Source organism: Vigna unguiculata, chromosome 8 (assembly GCF_004118075.2).
Source record: "Vigna unguiculata cultivar IT97K-499-35 chromosome 8, ASM411807v1, whole genome shotgun sequence".
Classification (NCBI taxonomy): Eukaryota; Viridiplantae; Streptophyta; class Magnoliopsida; order Fabales; family Fabaceae; genus Vigna; species Vigna unguiculata.
The window spans coordinates 16,589,065-16,609,450 of record NC_040286.1 but is presented as its reverse complement, the minus strand read 5'-3'; the positions used below and the strand labels follow the sequence as shown (position 1 = coordinate 16,609,450).

Below are 20,386 nucleotides of genomic sequence, written 5' to 3'. Positions count from 1 at the left end.
AGTTCGTCGCGAGCTGACAGGTGGCTCGTATGAGCTACATTTTGTTGTTCCCATGTCATGGATTGTTCTGATAAAGGACTATATCTTTATCCAATACAATAAGAACTTAAGGAGGAACTATTAGAATTCAAAGGATATGAAGATCATGGCTTCGAGCACACTTATAGAATAGTTTTATGTAATTAAAAGTATTTGTGATTTTCTTTTAATTATTAACAGTTTGTAATTGTCGTTGGGCAACGAGTGGCTCAGCGAGCTCCACTAGTTGGGAATCGAGTGGTTGGGGGAGCTCCACTCGCTAAGCGACGAGTCCGTGACTACAAATTGCATTTTTAGTTATTTTTGCAACCTAGTGAGTGTCTTTGGACTTTCTTTTAGGGTTTCTTAGCTTGCTTAACAATTGTGTCTATATATACGGGCACCAAAAACAATTATAAATGTGGCGCCCCGACTACTATATTAAATAATTATTATTTGATAAAAAAATATGGAATTAATTTTTTTTTACCATAAGATTTTCCTTGAGAGATTATTAATAATAACATAACTTCATATATATATATATATATATATATATAGTTTATATTTCTATAATGGTTCATGAAATATTACAAAAATATATATTTGTATAATATTAAGAGTCGTACATCAGAATAGAAGATTATCTATATTTTTAATATCTTCTAAAGATATTAATAGAAATTATCCATGAGTCAATCTTCAGAAGATCCACCAATAATATCATGAACAACTCTTACTGAGCAGGTTCCTCTTCTGCTAACAGGTACAAATGAAAGAAAAATATGAAATGAGTGAGATCTTTATAAGCCTTAAATATCAATCTTAATAAACTCAACAAACAACACAGACACTAGGGGCCTAGAATTGGGCCTACAACCACAAAACTAGATCTCGTTATACCAAACATATGGATCCATATTCCATTTCTATGATCCATTATGAACATCAAAAGTTACTTTGGGAAGTGATTAGGTAGTTGTGCATTTCTCATAAAACATTGGTACAATCATAATTATTTCTTTCTCGAAAATATTAGCCATTTATAGGCCCATAAAGTGATATATACTCACTACCTAATCTTGGCGATGCCGAGCAGGTATCGGATAGTCCCAAGTTTAGCCTATGAATATTAGTTTAGTGCGCTATTCTGAACTATCCAAATATTAACTTACTTAGTAAAACTTCCTTAGACCCCACCATGGTCTCTGCCTTTCATCCTGCAGTGTACCAAACTGTGACTTCCCAAATACAAACACTTTGACATTGGTTTAATCTTAACTTATTGAAACCAAACTTAATTCTTACTTAATTCATATACTCTTAGATATTTTCAAAGGTCATAAAATGTGATGACTATCAAATCATGTCATTATATAAACTATACACAAAGAATATAAAATAACAATAAAATGTACATGTAATTTTCTTCTATCCAAGCTCACTGAATAAAATAATATTTACTTTTACTTTACATTTATTTATTTATTTTTTAATTACAAAATAACGATAAAATAAGAATCAAACCAAGAACCTTAAATAAATATTTAGATAAGGATTAGAATGTTATAAATAAATATAATAATAAATATAAATTAAATAGGACTAGTGCGTAATTGAAGATATAGTAAATAAAATAAATAAAAATGATTAGTTCATAACTAGAGATAAATTAAATAAAATAAATAAACAAGATCAGTGCATAACTGAAGATAAATAAAATAAAATAAATAAGCAGGACCCGTGCATAACTGATGATTAAATAAAATAAATAAATAGGATCAGTGCATAACTGGAGGTAAATAAAATAAATAAATAGGACCAATGCATAACTGGAAATAAATAAAATAAAATAAAGGCTTAAATACCTTTTTGGTCCTCATTTTTGTAGTGTTTGTTGCGGATGGTCCTCATTTTGACAAAATGTTTAAAATGATCCTCATTTTGACATAATGTTTAAAATGGTCCTCATTTTGACAAAATGTTTAAAATGGACCTCATTTTGACATACAAGCAAAAGTGCTGACAAAATTCACTTGCAGAAAAGCAATCTGTCTTGAAGCCAATACAGTGCCATTTTTCACCGTATGGATCATCCTTGAAGTGTCTTACATGTTCTTAAAGGTCTCATACGCAAGAACATTTTGATTCTCGAGAGCAACCTGTGCTGAGCTCTCTGAATTTCTCATTTCACTACACAACCACTCTCTGCGTTTGAATTTCTGTGAGAAATTGGATGAATCAATTTTAGTTTTCATTTTTGCCTCTGAAAGCTAAGAGATAGACGAATATTTCAAAAAAATAATCACTAAAAAAGGTTGAGAAACGAATTCTTGAAAAATCATTGAAGTTAAGGCACATTTCTACATTTTCTGTTCGAAATTGCTCCTGAAATTCACTGTTTCACTATTGCACACTTTCTGTGTTTTATTTATCACGAACTATTGACTGGTCCAAAATTAGTTCTGATTTTTGCCTCTCTTCGCTAACATATAGACGAAAAAGAGAAAAAACAAATCAATGAAAAATGTTGAAGAATAAAAAAATGAAAAATCTGTGAAGCAGAGGTCATGTTCTGTGTTTTTTGTACTGGTGGTGAGTGATAAATCAAACTTAAGTGCATTTTGGAGCTGTTTTAGTCCTAATTTGATTGACCATGATTAAGGTGACTTAATTCCCTTGTCTTGGGTTCAAAGTGAAGGATTAGAAAAAAGTTTCATAGCTATAATTTCAATCTGCTTATTGTTTTAAATTTTTTATTCTCATTCTAGTGCCATTCATAGGTTCTATTTGATGTGCTAACCTTTGTTGAATACTTTTAATTGTGTTGTTGTCATTATTGGCTAATCTTCCGTATTGTCTCCTATAAACTCCCATTTGGTTTAGCTTTTATTGTGTTTGTAACCTTTTTCTTGCTTTATCCTTGGCTACTCTTTGGTGTGATATGGATTGTGGTGTAGTAGGTTTCTACTAAGGTTTACCAAACTTGGTGGTAGCATCTTGGAGGGTGAAAGATCTACTAGAAGCTTCAAGCTAAAGGGTTCTCAAAGTGCCCATCCAAATCTCATACCAAAGGAGAGGGAGAGTAAACACCAAGAGAGTGCAAAAACCCAAGGATGGAGGGGAGTGGATCACGGAATTTTCAGCCATAAGTGGCTTGTAACCATTGCATGTTTCTTGTTCATTGTAATTGTGGCCAACTTAGGTGTCTTGGGGAGCCAAAGGTGTTCAATCCCATCTCCTAAGTAGAACCTTTTCAATCTTTCATAGTGCATCGTTTTAGTGGTGAGTGTGTTGAAAGTTCTAAGTGCTTTCTCACCTTAACTTTAGGCCGCATAGTTTAGATTCATGTTTTCACGTTGCATAGTGGCTTGATTTATTAGCTCAAAGTCTCTAAAGTTTTTTCCATTTAGGGGTTCATTTTTAGTGTTACTATTTTTCCTTTCTTTAAGTCTTGTTTGCTTGTTTGTGTGCTTTGTCTCAAGTGCTTCTATGTACTTATTACTTGAACATTTGTGTGAACTTTGAGTACTTTTGCAAGTGTAACCTTGGCAAGGATTGGCCTTGGTACTTAAGAAGTCTATGAGACTCGCCTCGCTTACCTGGAGGTACACTTGTGTTAGTCCTCTTCTTTCACCCTTTTATCCAAGTGTATAAATCCATTCAATCATCATGAGTACATATTCTACATATAGTCCTAGGTTGCATAAGCATGGTAGTCATGAGTTGCATCATACATTTGATAGTGACATTCCATTCTTTGGGGAGGATATAAGACCAATATCATATATAGATTGAATGTGGGATACTGAGAAGTTGGTGCAACCATTATTTAGTAAATATAGTCAGTTTGATATTCTTAGGCATGTCATTTCTAAGTTTGTAGAACGTGCATATGAGTGGTGGAAAAAGAGACAAGTTAGAGTGGAAAAGGGAAGAGCATCATGCATTAATACCTTTTATGAATTGAAAGCATGCATGTGAAAACTTTTTGTTCCCTCTTCATTTAGGATTACTCGAGAGCAGCAGTCTAGGCTAGAAAACTTCATTGATATAGGAGATGCATTCATTCAAAATCTAAAGAAGTTTTATCGTCAAGAAAGAGATTTTAAAGATCAACTTGACTTGCTCTTGAGTAAGAAAAGAGAAAGAGAAATTCAAAGATGTGCTGATAATATGATTGCAAGTATAGAAAAATACAAGGGCGCACAACAAAAGCAAAGAGAAAAAGCCAAACTTAAGAAGCTTCGAGCTTTGGAAAAGATAACAAAGCGAGAGGATTATGAGAAAAATATTAAGAAGAAAAGAGAAGAAGAAGAAAAGGGAAAAAAGGAGAATATAAGAAAAGCCAAAGAAGAGAATGAGACAAAAGAATTTGAAGAAAGAGAGAAATTAAGACATGAGAGAGAGTTTGAACGAAAATCTTAGGTGGTAGGGTTTAAGAGAAATTCAGAAGCACAAAGGGAAATCATGGTTAGGGAAGTAGTTTTCCATCCTTCTACACTCCTTTCCATGAAGACACAATTTCCAAAGGGAGTAATCCCATATTTAAACTCTTCTTCCTTTTCCATAAATTCATTTGTCTTGTTTCCCTTTCAAACATTTTGTAATCCATCTCATTCCATTATTTTACACTCCTCTACATATTTTGTCACAACACACTTTGACATTAAAATTCTTTTCAAAACTCATTTATGTCAAAGTGTGAGACACTCCTCTTGTGAAGTGGGCCATATATCACATTTTCACAAATTTAAAGGCCCATCTTCACACCTCACATATCAATATATATTGCATGGTCTCTATGATTTTATTGAAATAATGTTTGATGACTATTGCAGATATATTTTTGATCCTAGTGGAACCCAACTTCAGTTGTTGTGAGCCTTAAAGAAACCTTTTGATCTGAGGTTAGATCCTCTTCAAGAGGGAGGGGATGATGTGATCTCGACAAGGCTTATAACTTGGGCCAACATCAAGGCCCATTCCATGGCCCACATGCACCTTGTTGAATCTCTTGGCAAGCGTACCAAAAGTCAACTGTAGTATAATGATTTGAAGTAAGAGTGTCGAACCCACGAGGAACGAATTCAGTTAAAATAATTAATTATCTCGATCAGCATATATATACAAAGATTTTCATTTGATTTGACATTAACTATTGCATAAAATTAATACAGTAAACCAGAAAAGTTTAGAAAAATACAGTAAAAGAAACTGGGATTGAATTTCATCTATCTCCCTTGTCTGTAATCTGGATGAATATAATATATAACCTCTGAAAATACCAATATTGATGCACACTCAAAATCATTTATACCGATCCCTCGCGTGTAAAATTCATAAGATTAGTTCCCTGAATATTGATTCCTCACATATTCAACAAACTATCCAGCATTACGGTCGAGTGTTAAAAGCAATTGATATGTTGAGATCTATTCCTAGCATCACAGTATATCAAGTATCATTGTTCAAATCAGATTTTCAGAAATACTTTCCAGTCAGATCTAAAAATAAAAATCAAAACATCTATTGATCAGATAGAAGTAAGCATTAAGAGCAGAACAATAATACCAATACTGAGTAAAACAGAAATGCTATATATAAATATCACCAGATTACATCCAAGTTTGAGTAGATTACATTCAATCCCAAAGAAGAAGATTAGCCACTCATGGTAGCCAACAAAATCCTATGAGCTAAAAAGAAGAAGAAGAAAATGAGAAACTCTGATGCTCCTGGTAGCAGCTCTGCAGCACGAACGCGTTCTTCTCCAAAAATTCCCAGCTACTTCGCTTTCTGATGCACTGAGAATATATACCCACGAAGTCTCGCTCAAGCTACCTAAGTCTCGCTTGAGCGAGACAACATTCTTCATCACAAAGAAAGCCTCTCGCTTGGGCGAGATGTGCTGAAGCCAACATCTCGCTTAGGCGAGCAAGAGTACTTCAAGCTGAAGAAAGGATCTCGCTTAGGCGAGATTGGCAGCATCTGAGCTCGCATGGGCGAGAATGGCGGCAAGAGAGGGTCTCCACTGCACGAACTCTCGCTTAAGCGAGAGTCTGCATCGCTTAAGCGAGAATGGCGACAGTGGCTTTAGCTTAGGCGAGAATGCTTTGGTTTTGAGCGACGTTGACAGCATTCCTTCCCTATTTTCTCTGTTTCTTGCTTTCTCCTTCACTCTTCTTGAGTTCTCTTTAATCTTTCCTGAAAAAGACACAAAATAGGATCAAATGATTTCTTTAAATCAAAACTTGGAAGCATGTGATTGAAACTTAGGTTTAGGGAGAATCAATATGAAATGAACACAAATTTAAAGCATAAGTGCCAGAGTTTGTTATGAATCTTTACTGAATTTTGGCACTTATCAACTCCCCCAACCTAGCATCTTGCTTGTCCTCAAGCAAAGTAATAAAATCAACAGCCATTCAAAACTAAAACTGAAATTGGTTATTGAGAAATCATTTTCACAGTTCCTATCCAGACAACTTTTGCATTCCAAACCACAGATTCAAAATCAGAAGCAAATGGTGAATCCAATTATCAAACAACAGTAGGATAAGAGTGCAGCCAATTTTTCAGGAAAACCAATTGTAAGAACAAATGATTCTAACCAAGGAAATTCTCTCTTAAATCTCACAGGCATGTGTTTTTCTCATTTTCCACTGAAATTGAACAAATCAACATTGTCAGTCATTTACAATTCAACAACAAACACACAATCAGCATGGATCTTAAGGTCTTTTCAAGGTTGTAATGAGGCTAGGCTTTCAAGAATAATGGTTTTTCAAGATCACAAAAGCACAACTTAGAAAAGAGAGCATAACTACAATTCAAACCCAATTTCAATTCTACTCTCCATTCCTCACAGTTCAGACCTCAATACACCAAGTTTCTTTTTCATTCATAATTCAATCTTATCTCTTTTTGTTGTTTTCTTTTCTTTCCCTTTTTTTTTTGAGTAAATATATACATTCCTACACAATACTAGAGAGTGAATTATGATACTCAACCCTTTTCTTCCTTAAGTGCAATTCTACCAACCAATTACCCTTACAGTTGAAAAATACACCTATGCTCTCTATCCCTAAGTGTGCAAAAGGAAAGGATAATAATTCAAGTTAAGGTTAAGGTGCATAATTCAAACAATTAGGCTCAAATGGGCTATCAACAAAGGATGATTATTTACAGGTTGGCTATTTGGCACTGAGTTATAAATTCAACAAAATTGCCTTAATTATTTCCATGCTTCAAATGTGATGTTATTAAATGAAAACTCAAGCAATATCAATTTGTCAACAACAGTGGAAACACTCAAACTGTTTAAGGATTCACACACTCACTGGGTTTTCTGGTTTATTTCCTTGGTATCTCACTTGTTGTTACAACTGATTATCTTGACTAACTATGCAGCACTAATATCCTAATCCTGTTTAATTATGAATTCAACCAAAATTTCCCTTTTTCACCTATGTGTTCAGTTCACTCAGTTGTTCAAGACTCAGGATACTTACTGAAATCAGATTTCTCTTTAACCAATTTTTTCAAGAAAGATTTTCAAAATGATTCCCAAAAAATTTTAGTTGTCTCTAAGTATTATGCACAGAATACTAAGCCAAAAGGTAAAGTTAAACAGTTAATTAACTATATAATATAACATTCTAGCCAAAACAACTAAAGCAAAATAGTAGTAATTACATAAATACTGCAAAATACTAAAAGAAAAAGAACAATGAAACCGTATTTATAGAGTTTTGAAGGGTGGAATGGTGCTGTGGATCAATCTCCTCCAAAATCAATCTCATCCTCAATGTCTGCTCCATCTGTGTCAACAGCTCCTGATGGTCCCTCACCTGCAACAGGTCCACTTCCCCCTGGGAAAATAGGACTGTCCCTAGGCCACTGTAGATAAGTGAAAAACTCTGGTGGAGTCATGCCTGGGTATGGTCCGCAGACATTCTGATAGAGGTACTCCTGAAGATGGAGTTGTCCTCTATGAATGGAAGCATTTTGTTGATGAGTGTGCTCCATCTGCAACCTCAGATATCTCATCTGCTCAAGCAATTCATTATTCATGTTGAGTTGAGGTTGCTGTGTGGGCCCTATTTGTTGTTCTTCCATTGCTGGTTGGTCTTCAGCTGGTTGGTTTTCAGCTTGTTGGTCCAGCTGGGGCTCTTCTAGCTGCTCCAAGTCCTCTGGGTGGGTACAAAAGTGTTCAATGAATCTCTTAGTAATTGAAGGTCGTATCTTTTCAGTTAGTTCTACCTCCACCCCTTGTTCTTCGCAAAGAGCTGTGATCAAAGCCGGAAAACCCAAAGCACCTTTTGCCTTGTCATTCCTAGTGTTGACTTCGTATCTCACAAATTTGTGGATTTCTTCAGAGATAATTGTGGCGACGTCAACAGTCAGATCCTCTCTCATTATGCAATAAAGGAGATGACATCTAGGGACGTTCAAGTCTGACACATGGCCAATGGGCACTATGTTTGCAAGTAAGAATGTGGTCCAGACTTGGGCTAAGGTTTTCATATCTCCTCTTAGAATTCTGAGGGGATTTCCAGTGGGTTCGACTTGATAAGATCGGTTGGCAGCGCATATAAGGAGTGCTACTTCATTTTCATCATAAGGTTCATGACTCCTCCTTCTTGTTGTGAAGTCACAGCATTGCCCTGGTTGTAGAGGTAATGGATTACCAAGGAATTCACTGATGGTTGTTCGATCATAATTTACCCACCTCCCCCTAACTTTAGATCTCTTTTCACTAGGATTGTCCTCAAAATAAGCATTTGCATAGAACTCCCTCACAATCTCTGGATCAAATTTGGGAAGCGGGTCATCCAACTTCATCCAATTCCTCCTGATAAGGCCATTCAAGAATGGATCATATTCATCCGGAAGTAGGACCACCTTTCTTTCTTTGATAAAGACCCAGTTCTTTATCTTCTCATATCGTTCTTCTCTTTCGGGGTCCCTAAAACGGTTGCTTATTGGCCTTTCAGGAGAAGAGCTACTTGCACGTCTTCTCCTCTTCCCTTTGTTGGGTTCAGTAGTGGGAAGTCTAGCTGTTGTCTTTGTTCTAGCCATGGACCTGTAAGGATGAAAATTAACCCACCAAAATCTTGTCAAGTTAGTCAATTACAATGCAGTAGCAGTTTCTAGAATCCATTCACTAGTCAACCAAGCACAAACAAGAACAATTTCAGCATGACATTTCATCAAACACATGAAGTGCATTTTCAAACTGTGAAAATTTTTGAATCAATTCATCCATAGATAACCCACATTATTCAATTTCAACACTAATTCACACTAAAACCCACAGTATAAACACAAAACGCATCAAAACAGATTATGTACTACCTAGGGTTTGCAAGAGCATAAAAACATGACTATGCTTGATGGAAATCAAGAAAATGAGGAAGAAGAACTTACCTTGAAGTGAAATTAGCAAAAGGAGGAAGAAAATTTTGAGTTAAAATGCAGAGAACAAACTGAGTTATGGCGCGCTCAAAACTGAGGAGGGGAGAATGTGAGCGAGGGTTTAGAGGAAAGAAAAAAATAGTGAGCTCTGCCACTGTTCCTCACTTAAACGCGTATTCTCGCTTAAGCGACTCATTCTCGCTTAAGCGAGATGAGTGTGAGAGGAAAATTAAAAAGCTCTCGCGCAGGCGAGACTGTGTCGCCCAAAACACCCTTGGTGCAGGGCATTCTCGCCCAGGCGAGACACTACTCGCTTAAGCGAGTATATCAGCAAACTTGGTTGGCTCAGGTTCTGCATATCTCGCCCAGGCGAGACATGTTTAGCTTGGGCAAGATTTTCATGCAGTTTTCACACACACTGATTTTGCCACTTTTCAATTTTTGGTTCACTTTCACTCAGCCATTTCATGATCTTTTCAGTCCAATTAACTCATAAACACACACCAAACCATACTTCAATCAATTCTTTATCATTCCAAAAGGTTTCACATCAACAAACTCAAAATCAAGCTTTTAAACTCAAATTTCACAATTTGGCCAAAACAAGGCAATTTTTAGCATTTTATAATCTCAATTCTGGCACCAAAACTCATTCCCATGCTTAAAATACCAGTTTTGTTTGAAAACAACCAAAATTGCATGGTTTGCCTTATTGAGATGATTGAATGCTAAAATTCACCTTTTTACACACAAACATAGAGCTATAAACACAAACACATAATTACATACACAAACACATTTAATCACACAAAAGATGAAATTGAAGTGCAAAAACATAATTAAAATATTGGGTTGCCTCCCAAGAAGCGCTTGTTTAACGTCACGAGCCTGACGCCTGTTTCATTTAAGGTTCATCAAGTTGAATGATTGTGGCGAGCCTATCAATCTCACCACCAAGATAGGGCTTCAACCTTTGCCCGTTTACAACCCAGCTCCTTTTAGATTCGGGATCCTCTAGTTCAATGGCTCCATAAGGTCTCACATTTTTGACAAGAAATGGTCCTGACCACTTTGATTTTAGCTTTCCAGGGAATAATCTCAACCTAGAGTTGAACAATAGTACTGATTGGCCAGGATAAAATTCTCTTTTGAGAATTTTCTTATCATGATAAGCCTTCATCTTTTCCTTGTAGAGCTTAGAGGACTCATAGGCGTTGAGTCTCATTTCCTCCAATTCTTGCAGCTGTAATTTTCTCTTCTATGCTGCTGCTTTTGGATCAAAATTCAAAAATTTCAAGGCCCAGAGTGCCTTGTGTTCCAATTCAACCGGTAAGTGACATGACTTACCATATACCAGCTGGAATGGGGATAAACCTGTGGGAGACTTATAAGCAGTTCTGTAGGCCCAAAGTGCGTCATCCAACTTCATTGACCAATCTTTTCTTGAAGATGCCACTGTCTTCTCTAGAATATGCTTGATTTCCCTGTTTGACACCTCCGCTTGTCCATTGGTCTGTGGATGATATGGTGATGCAATTTTATGCCGCACTCCATAATGTTCCAAACATTTCTGAAGTTGAACATTGCAAAAGTGTGAACCACCATCACTAATCAACACTCTTGGAGTACCAAACCTGCAAAAGATGTTCCGCTTGAGAAATTTGATTACAGTTTTGGCATCGGCCTTAGGAGTTGCTACTGCTTCAACCCACTTTGTCACATAATCAACTGCCACCAAAATGTATTCATTTGAGAAAGAAGATGGCAGTGGTCCCACAAAGTCGATTCCCCAACAATCAAAAGCCTCAACCTCTAAAATGATATTCAGTGGCATTTCATGTCTTTTTGAGATTCCCCCTATTCTCTGATAGCTATTGCAGTGTTGCACATATTTGTGTGCGTCTTTGAATAAGGTGGGTCAATAAAATCCAAATTGGAGGACTTTTGCAGCTGTCCTCTCTCCATTAAAATGCCCTCCATATGGGGAACTATGACAGTGCCACAGAATGCTCTTTGCCTCGTCATTGGATACACACCTTCTCAACAGTTGATCAACTCCAATTTTGAACAAATTAGGATCATCCCACACATATTGGTGTGCATCTCTTAGGAATTTCCTCTTCTGGTGCCAATTAAGATCTTCAGGTATAACCCCTGCAGCTTTGAAATTGGCCATGTCAGCAAACCATGGCCTTTCTTGCACCATCATCAATTTTTCATTAGGAAACTCCTCCTGCACCTCTGATTGAGTGTTGGTCACCTCAGTATTCACCAATCTAGACAAATGATCAGCTACAAAGTTTTCACTTCCCTTCTTGTCCTTGATCACCAAATCAAATTCCTGCAACAATAAGATCCATCTAATTAGTCTTGGTTTTGAATCAGATTTGGTTAACAAATATTTAATTGCAGCATGATCAGTATATACAGTGACAGATGAACCAATCAAATATGCTCTAAATTTTTCCAATGCATAAACTATAGCTAGCAATTCCTTTTCAGTTGTTGCATAATTAATTTGAGCTTCATTAAGGACTTTGCTAGCATAGTGTATAGCATGGAAAACTTTGGATTTTCTCTGTCCTAAAACTGCTCCTATGGCATAGTCACTTGCATCACACATTAACTCAAAACCTAAATTCCAATCAGGAGCAATTATCACAGGAGCTGAAACCAATTTCTGTTTTAACAATTCAAATGCATGCAAACATTCAACATCAAAATTAAAAGGTGTATCCTTGTTAAGCAGATTACTGAGTGGTTTGGCAATTCTGGAGAAATCTTTGATGAATCGTCTGTAGAACCCAGCGTGGCCTAGAAAACTCCTGATACCCTTCACATTTTTGGGTGGTGGCAGCTTTTCAATGATCTCCACTTTAGCTTTATCAACTTCAATACCTTTAGCAGAGATTTTGTGGCCCAGCACCACACCTTCAGTTACCATAAAATGGCACTTTTCCCAATTCAAAACCAGATTGGTATCAACACACCGCTTCAGTACGATGTTTAAGTTTTCCAGGCATTGATCAAATGAAGCCCAAAATACAGAGAAGTCATCCATAAAGACTTCTATGCATTTTTCCACCAAATCAGAGAAAATTGCAAGCATGCATCGTTGAAAGGTTGCTGGTGCGTTACACAATCCAAACGGCATTTTTCTGTAAGCAAACACACCAAAGGGACAAGTAAAAGCAGTTTTTTCTTGGTCTTCTGGATCCACTACAATTTGATTATAACCAGAATATCCATCCAGAAAGCAATAGAATGCTTGCCCTGCAAACCTTTCTAGCATTTGATCCATGAAAGGTAAAGGAAAATGATCTTTCCTAGTGGCCTGATTTAATTTTCTATAATCTATACACATTCTCCAACCTGTGACTGTTCTAGTAGGAATTAATTCATTTTTATCATTACAAATAACAGTCATACCTCCTTTTTTTGGAACTACTTGGACCGGGTTGACCCAGGCACTGTCGGAGATTGGATAGATCATACCTACTTCAAGTAACTTCATTACTTCTTTCTTGACCACCTCTTTCATGGTTGGATTCAATCGCCGTTGAGGCTGTGCTACAGGCTTGTAGTCTTGCTCCATATGAATTTTGTGCATACAGTAAGATGGACTAATTCCTTTAAGATCAGATAAAGTCCAACCTATTGCACCCTCATTGGCTTTAAGAACTGAAATCAGCTTTTCCTCTTCAGAAGCCGTTAAAGCACTACTGATCACCACTGGTTTGTTACCTCCATCTGCAAGAAAAACATATTTTAAATGAGGAGGTAATATCTTTAGCTTCAGCTTCTGACTTTCAGTTCTATTTTCTTGTTGCAATTTCTCAAGTTGTATATCATTTGATGCAATTTCTTTTGCTGAATTTAGATGTGTCATGTATTCATCAACTTCCTTTTCTTCATCTTCCTCCAGATCGTCACAAGCACCAATCAAAGCTTTTTCCAATGGGCTTGCCTTTGCTAAAAGCTTCCTGGATGATAGAAAAAGTTCATCTATCACATCCATCCTGAAGCATTGTTGCTTGTCCTTCGGGTGTTGCATTGCTTCAAATACATTAAAATTGACTTCATCATCTTGCACCATAACCTTCAATTTGCCATCATCAACGTCAATAATGACCTTGGTCGTCTTCATGAAAGGTCTTCCCAGTATTAGAGGAACTTCGGTGTCTTCCTCAATATCCATTACTACAAAATCAACTGGGAACATGAATTTGTCAACCTTAACCAAGACATCCTCTGCCACACCATAGGGATACTTCATGGATCTGTCAGCTAGCTATAATGTCATCCGTGTAGGCCTCACTTCCAGATCTCCTATTCTCCGTAGCATAGACAAAGGCATCAAATTTATACTGGCATCCAGATCAAGCAATGCTTTTCCCACTGGTAATGTCCCGATTGTAACTGGAATAGTGAAGCTCCAAGGGTCTTTGGATTTCTGAGGTAATGATTTCTGAATTATAGCACCACACCCTGCTTCAAGCTCCACTGTCTCTTCAGAGAATCTTCTCTTTTTTGTTAAGAGCTCTTTCATGAATTTTGCATATGTCGGCATCTACTCCATAGCTTCCACAAAAGGGATGTTAATCTGCAGTCGCTTGAAAATGTCCATGAATCTTGCAAACTGCCTTTCCTTGTCTTTTTTGGAGGGATTTTGAGGGTATGGTAGGCTCTTCAACTGAGGCACCTGTTTCTCACCCTTCTCCCTCTTTTTCTCCTCACTTTTATTTTTTTCTTCCTTTTCTGCTCTTTTATTTACAAACTCTCTTTTATTTTGTTTTTCCTCTCCTCACACTCATTTTTTTCATTTTCTCTCTCTTCTTCCTCCAACACCTCCTCCTCTACACCCAGGTTGTCTCCAATCCCTCTTCCCACAACTTTACCACTTCGGGTGGTAATAGATTTACAATGCTCCTTGGGATTAGTCTGTCTGTTGGCTGGAAATTGACCTGTCTGCTGATCTGATAATTGTTTCGCCAACTGTCCAACCTGTGTTTCGAGATTTCTGATTGAAGCTTCTGTATTTTTCTGATTAGTCAAAGAAGCTTGCATAAACTTTTCTAAAGTATCCTCCAGTTTAGATGTTCTGTCATGCACCGAAGGATAATGTTGTTGCTGTTGTTGATAAGGAGGTTGTTTGTTTGAAGGACCAGCATCTTGCTTCCATCCAAAATTCTGATTTGGATTGTTTCTCCACCCTTGTGAAAAGTTGTTATTGTTGGAGAAATTTCCTGGTCTTCCTTGGTTGCTCACATATTGAACTTCTCCTTGTGAGCTACTCTGATAAGAACAATGACCATTTGGATGATCTCCTCCACAGAAGTCACATCTCATGGGTTGTTGACTAGGAGAAGATTGCACAACTTGCAACTGCTCTGGTAATTTAAACATCTGCTTCGTTAGTGCTTCAATCTGTTGAGTTAGAATCTTATTCTGAGCTAAGATCGCATCTGTAGTACTAAGATCTAGCACTCCCTTCCTCTGAACAGTTTGCCTATTATGCTGAGCTTGATGATCTGTGGATGCTAATGCCTCAATGATTCTTATTGCTTGCTCCGCATCTACACTCATCATTGTTCCACCTGCTGCTGCATCTAATATCATCTTGGTGTCAGGCCTCAGACCATTACAGAATATGTTCAACTGAGCAATATCCTCAAATCCGTTGTTGTGACCCCAACAAGCCCAAGCTCAAGTGCATCAACAAGCCCAAGCCCATATCAAGGCCCAATCACTAGAAGCATGATGAGAAAGATTCACATGGGCCTCTCACAAGATGATCAAGTCAATCATGGGCTTTTTACATTATTTACATGGGCTAAAGAGATCTCTAAAATATGAGATGATGCATGAAGGAAGTAGTCTAGATTTAAATTGGGCCATTGTTTAGGCTTTGCTTTCAATAAAAGCTAGAACACTTGTTGGGATCATTTGGGCCGAGCCCAATGTGCTACCATTGGCCGAGAGTTACTAGAGTGGCTCTCCTTTTGGATGCAAGCAAAGCATGAACTAAGCAAGGAGCATGTGATGGAAGCATGGTGCGTGTGACTTGGGCAAGGAGAGTGTGATATGCCACTTGGCACCATCTAGACTCATCTACTACATCACATGGTCTATAATCAAGCTTCTTCTCCAAGCTACATTTACATTTCATCTTTGTTGCATTTTCTTTTCATTTGGCCGGCCATGTGCCTATAAATAGAGCCACTCAAATATTGTAATGGTTACTCTTGAATTGCTAATAGATGCTAGTATTTGAGATCACTCCACACTTCTATTAATTTGAGAGCACACATGGCTAACCTTCTCCTTCATCTCCTCTAGCCACCTTCCATACCATAGCTCCACTTCTACTCTTCATCTTCACCAAATTCTCCATTTCCGAGAGCAACCTTTCTCTAATTCTCCAAATTCCGCTACACTTCATCTTCTCCTCAACATTCTCCATGGATTTCCTCCCTCTTCTACTCCAAGGACGTCCATCATCCGTGATTTGGGCATTTCCTCAATAAGGAATTGAACCGCTCCCAAGCTTCACAGAATGGCTCATCTGGTCCTTGCCTAAACGTTGAAATATCAGCTTTGGCTTTGATGTAGCGAGATGGTGGAAAGAATCTGTTCAAAAATTTCTCCTTAACATCCTTCCAGCTATTCAAACTCTGATTTGGATGTGACTTAAGCCATTCCTTTGCTTTACCTGCCAAAGAAAAAGGAAACAACCGCATGTATACATGCTCAAGATCTCCTTCTTGAAAGCCCATGGTTCATATCAATTCATAGAATGTAGAGAGGTGAGTATATGGATCTTCATTATCCATTCCAGTGAATTGATGCGAACTGATCAAGCTGAGGAAAGCTGGCTTCATTTCCAAAGTTTTGGTGGTGGATGGTATTGCCATGCTAGAAAAATATCTCAGCCCTTGTTGCATAGCATAGTCTCCAAGTGTCTTCCTAGCTGGAGCTGGTCTTTGATTCTCCATGTTTTCTGATTGAGGTGTGATGGAAGTATTGGAAGATTCTTCCCTTGTCTTTCCTTGCTTCCTTTTGCTTTTGCCTCTATTCCTCCTAGCTGTCTTTTCCATCTTCGGGTCAAATGCTAATCGATCTTCAGGAACCTGACCTCTTAAGAGCATAAATCAAACAGCTCAAGCAAGGATTAATACAAAGGGAAAATTTAATAAGCTATCTAATAAAGAGAAAAAAAAAATATACACAAAGCTGGATGAGATAACTAAAAATTTCAAAAGAACACCGTTCCCCGGCAACGACGTCAAAAATACTTGTTGAATCTCTTGGCAAGCGTACCAAAAGTCAACTGTAGTATAATGATTTGAAGTAAGAGTGTCGAACCCACGAGGAACAGATTCAGTTAAAATAATTAATTATCTCGATCAGCATATATATACAAAGATTTTAATTTGATTTGACATTAACTATTGCATAAAATTAATACAGTAAAAGCATAAAAGTTTAGAAAAATACAGTAAAAGAAACTGGGATTGAATTTCATCTATCTCCCTTGTCTGTAATCTGGATGAATATAATATATAACCTCTGAAAATACCAATATTGATGCACACTCAAAATCATTTATACCGATCCCTCGCGTATAAAATTCATAAGATTAGTTCCCTGAATATTGATTCCTCACATATTCAACAAACTATCAAGCATTACGGTTGAGTGTTAAAAGCAAATGATATGTTGAGATCTATTCCTAGCATCACAGTATATCAAGTATCATTGTTCAAATCAGATTTTCAGAAATACTTTCCAGTCAGATCTAAAAATAAAAATCAAAACATCTATTGATCAAATAGAAGTAAGCATTAAGAGCAGAACAATAATACCAATACTGAGTAAAACAGAAATGCTATATATAAATATCACCAGATTACATCCAAGTTCGAGTAGATTACATTCAATCCCAAAGAAGAAGATTAGCCACTCATGGTAGCCAACAAAATCCTATGAGCTAAAAAGAAGAAGAAGAAAATGAGAAACTCTGATGCTCCTGGTAGCAGCTCTGCAGCACGGACGCGTTCTTCTCCAAAAATTCCCAGCTACTTCGCTTTCTGATGCACTGAGAATATATACCCACGAAGTCTCGCTCAAGCTACCTAAGTCTCGCTTGAGCGAGACAACATTCTTCATCACAAAGAAAGCCTCTTGCTTGGGCGAGATGTGCTGAAGCCAACATCTCGCTTAGGCGAGCAAGAGTACTTCAAGCTGAAGAAAGGATCTCGCTGAGGCGAGATTGGCAGCATCTGAGCTCGCCTGGGCGAGAATCGCGGCAAGAGAGGGTCTCCACTGCACGAACTCTCGCTTAAGCGAGAGTCTGCGTCGCTTAAGCGAGAATGGCGGCAGTGGCTTTAGCTTAGGCGAGAATGCTTTGGTTTTGAGCGACGTTGACAACATTCCTTCCCTATTTTCTCTGTTTCTTGCTTTCTCCTTCACTCTTCTTGAGTTCTCTTTAATCTTTCCTGAAAAAGACACAAAATAGGATCAAATGATTTCTTTAAATCAAAACTTGGAAGCATGTGATTGGAACTTAGGTTTAGGGAGAATCAATATGAAATGAACACAAATTTAAAGCATAAGTGCCAGAGTTTGTTATGAATCTTTACTGAATTTTGGCACTTATCACACCTCAATGCTCAAGTCCAATCAAAGGCCCAATAACAAGAGACATGTCAAGACATAAGATTAGACTTGATTGTTGGGCCCATTGTTTAGGCCATGCTTTAAAAATAAATTGTAAAATTAATAGAAGTAGTCTTGGTTCATAATTGATCTAGCTTTTGCAATTGGGTTCAAGTCCAATTACAAAAGTCTAGACCAAGTTTGCATCTAGCCTTAGCCATGAGTTGCACATTTAGCACATGTGTTAAATGAGGAAAGTGTGACATGCCACATGACATGTGATCCACTTTTTGTGGATCTTAGATCTATATCTAGATCTAGACACATGTGCTTCACATGGCCATCTTGCATTTGCATTTCATTTAGTCTTGCATTTGGTTTTCATTTTAGGAGACGTTCTCTACTATAAATGAGAGACTCCACACTTTTTGTAAGGTTACTCTTGAATTGTTAATGCAAATACATGTTGAAATCACTCTATGAATTGCATTTTTGAGAGTCCAAATTGCTAGAGCATTCTCCTAGATGTCTACTCTAGCCCTCATCCCTAAGTTGGCCTAACTTCTAAGGAACCTTCACCAAACCACTTCCGCTGCCACTACATCTCCAACCTTCGATGCTTCATCCATTTTGCTGCAAGGAAACTTTAATCAACCATCAAATTCCACCATGGAGCTTCATTAAGATGATCTTAACAAATCCATGTGGATACAACACTTGTTTGATACTACTACACACTCAGTACACTTACTAGAATTGCTTCTAAAAGGACAGTCAACAATGTCAGCTATGGGAATAATGGTCCAAAGTTGATATTATATGAATTTTATATACATCTCCTATGATCCCTCTAGTAGAGGTAGTATTCTCGTAAAAATGTTGGTGGCTTAGGGAGAGTCACACCATTGAGTATAAGTTATACTTGTATTTTTGCCATATCATCTTTTTCTCCAATCGCACATAAGTGCTCAACCTTTTGAAGACTAAACTTGGTGTCATCGATAAAAGTAAATGAAATACAAAGAAGGAAAAGATTAAAGGATATACTATAATTTTTCATAATAATTCACATAATCAACATTTTATCCAAACTCGAGACACATTTTTTGTATGACACATGTATTTATTTTATTCAAGGCTTTTTATTATTTATTTTATTTAAAAGACTTTCTAAAAGATAAGATTTGGTAAATAAATTATTCCATTAAAATATATTATTAAATATTGTTATGTATTATGAGATATTCTTAGATATTGTTATATATTAGATATCACGAGATATTTTTAGATATTGTTAAATATTATGAGATAACCTTATATATTGTTTTATATTATGAGATATTATTGGATATTGTTATATAATATATATTGTTAGAAATTATGAGATATCCTTATATATTGTTAGATGGTATGAGATATCCTTTTTATATTGTTATATATTATTGTTAGATATTAATAAGTGAGAATAAAACATTGTATTTACCTTATAAATTGGCAAGTATAGAAAGAAGGAAAAGACTTTAAAGGTTGAGTTTCAAAGGGGAAGAAGGAAAAAGTGAAGGGTAAGAAGTAGATGGGAGCTAATATTCTTGTTTCCTTTCTTGCCTTCTTGTTTGTGTGTATGATGAGTTAGATTAAATTGTGGTTATTTATGGTTAATTATTTTCCTTTGAAGTTTAAAAGAACTTTTGAAATATGTTGAGATTTTTCAGAAATTGATAATTAATTTAGGATACAGGGTTTCAAAGGGCTTTTTTTTAGAAAGATGATATTTTGATGAAAGAATACCTTTTTAGGTTTTTATGAGTTTTCATGTGTATAGGGGTGTGTGAGTATCTTGGGTTGTGAGGGAAGCTAACTTCTTTGCTTGTATGTATGTTATGAAGCTGTCTACATTATTATTTCTTTTTTATTTGGCATATTGTTGTTATTTGATGATCAAATATGTTTTTGGTGGTGAAAGTGTTGAAAGTTTTGATTTTTAAAGTTGAAATTTTTAAATGTGTTTTTGATTTTTGTGTGCGTGGACTCTAGTCAAAAGTCCTAAGTATGCTGGTGGTTTAGGCTCTATTCAGAGTGTGTCCTCGAGTGAGTGCCTTGAGAGGGCCTCCTTGGTTGGTAGCGATGGAGGGAAGGGTTCTTAGAATATCGAAGCCGGATCATGAATGTCTTTGGGAAAAAAAATTTATGAACTATGTTTGGTTGTCCATGGTTGTGGAGGGATTTTGAAGTGTCAAAGTTAGAGGACAAATGCCTTTGGACTGAGAACTCTATGAGCCAAGCGTTGTCG

At 36.7% G+C, this 20,386-nt stretch overlaps 1 protein-coding gene and 1 non-coding gene across 2 annotated transcripts; one reads left to right on the top strand and one right to left on the bottom strand.

Moving 5' to 3' along the window:
- Positions 1 to 13,729: 13,729 nt before the first annotated feature.
- LOC114194932 lies at positions 13,730 to 15,057 on the bottom strand. Its single transcript, XM_028085334.1, has 2 exons — positions 14,287 to 15,057; positions 13,730 to 14,008 (listed from the first exon to the last, which is right to left on the bottom strand). Exons 1-2 carry the CDS (start codon positions 15,055 to 15,057, stop codon positions 13,730 to 13,732), a joined length of 1,050 nt encoding a protein of 349 aa, XP_027941135.1.
- Positions 15,058 to 15,937: 880 nt separating this feature from the next.
- Positions 15,938 to 16,041, top strand: LOC114195716. The gene has a single exon (XR_003606549.1). It is a non-coding gene; the product is annotated as a small nucleolar RNA R71 (small nucleolar RNA).
- Positions 16,042 to 20,386: the final 4,345 nt, after the last annotated feature.

Excerpts from the sequence above, each read along its gene's own strand:
- LOC114194932 (XM_028085334.1), bottom strand. The coding sequence starts at position 15,057 with ATGATATTAGATGCAGCAGCAGGTGGAACAATGATGAGTGTAGATGCG. Across the intron at positions 14,009-14,286 it reads ACCTGGGTGTAGAGGAGGAG|ATGCCGACATATGCAAAATT; the intron begins GTGTTGGAGGAA and ends GCTATGGAGTAG.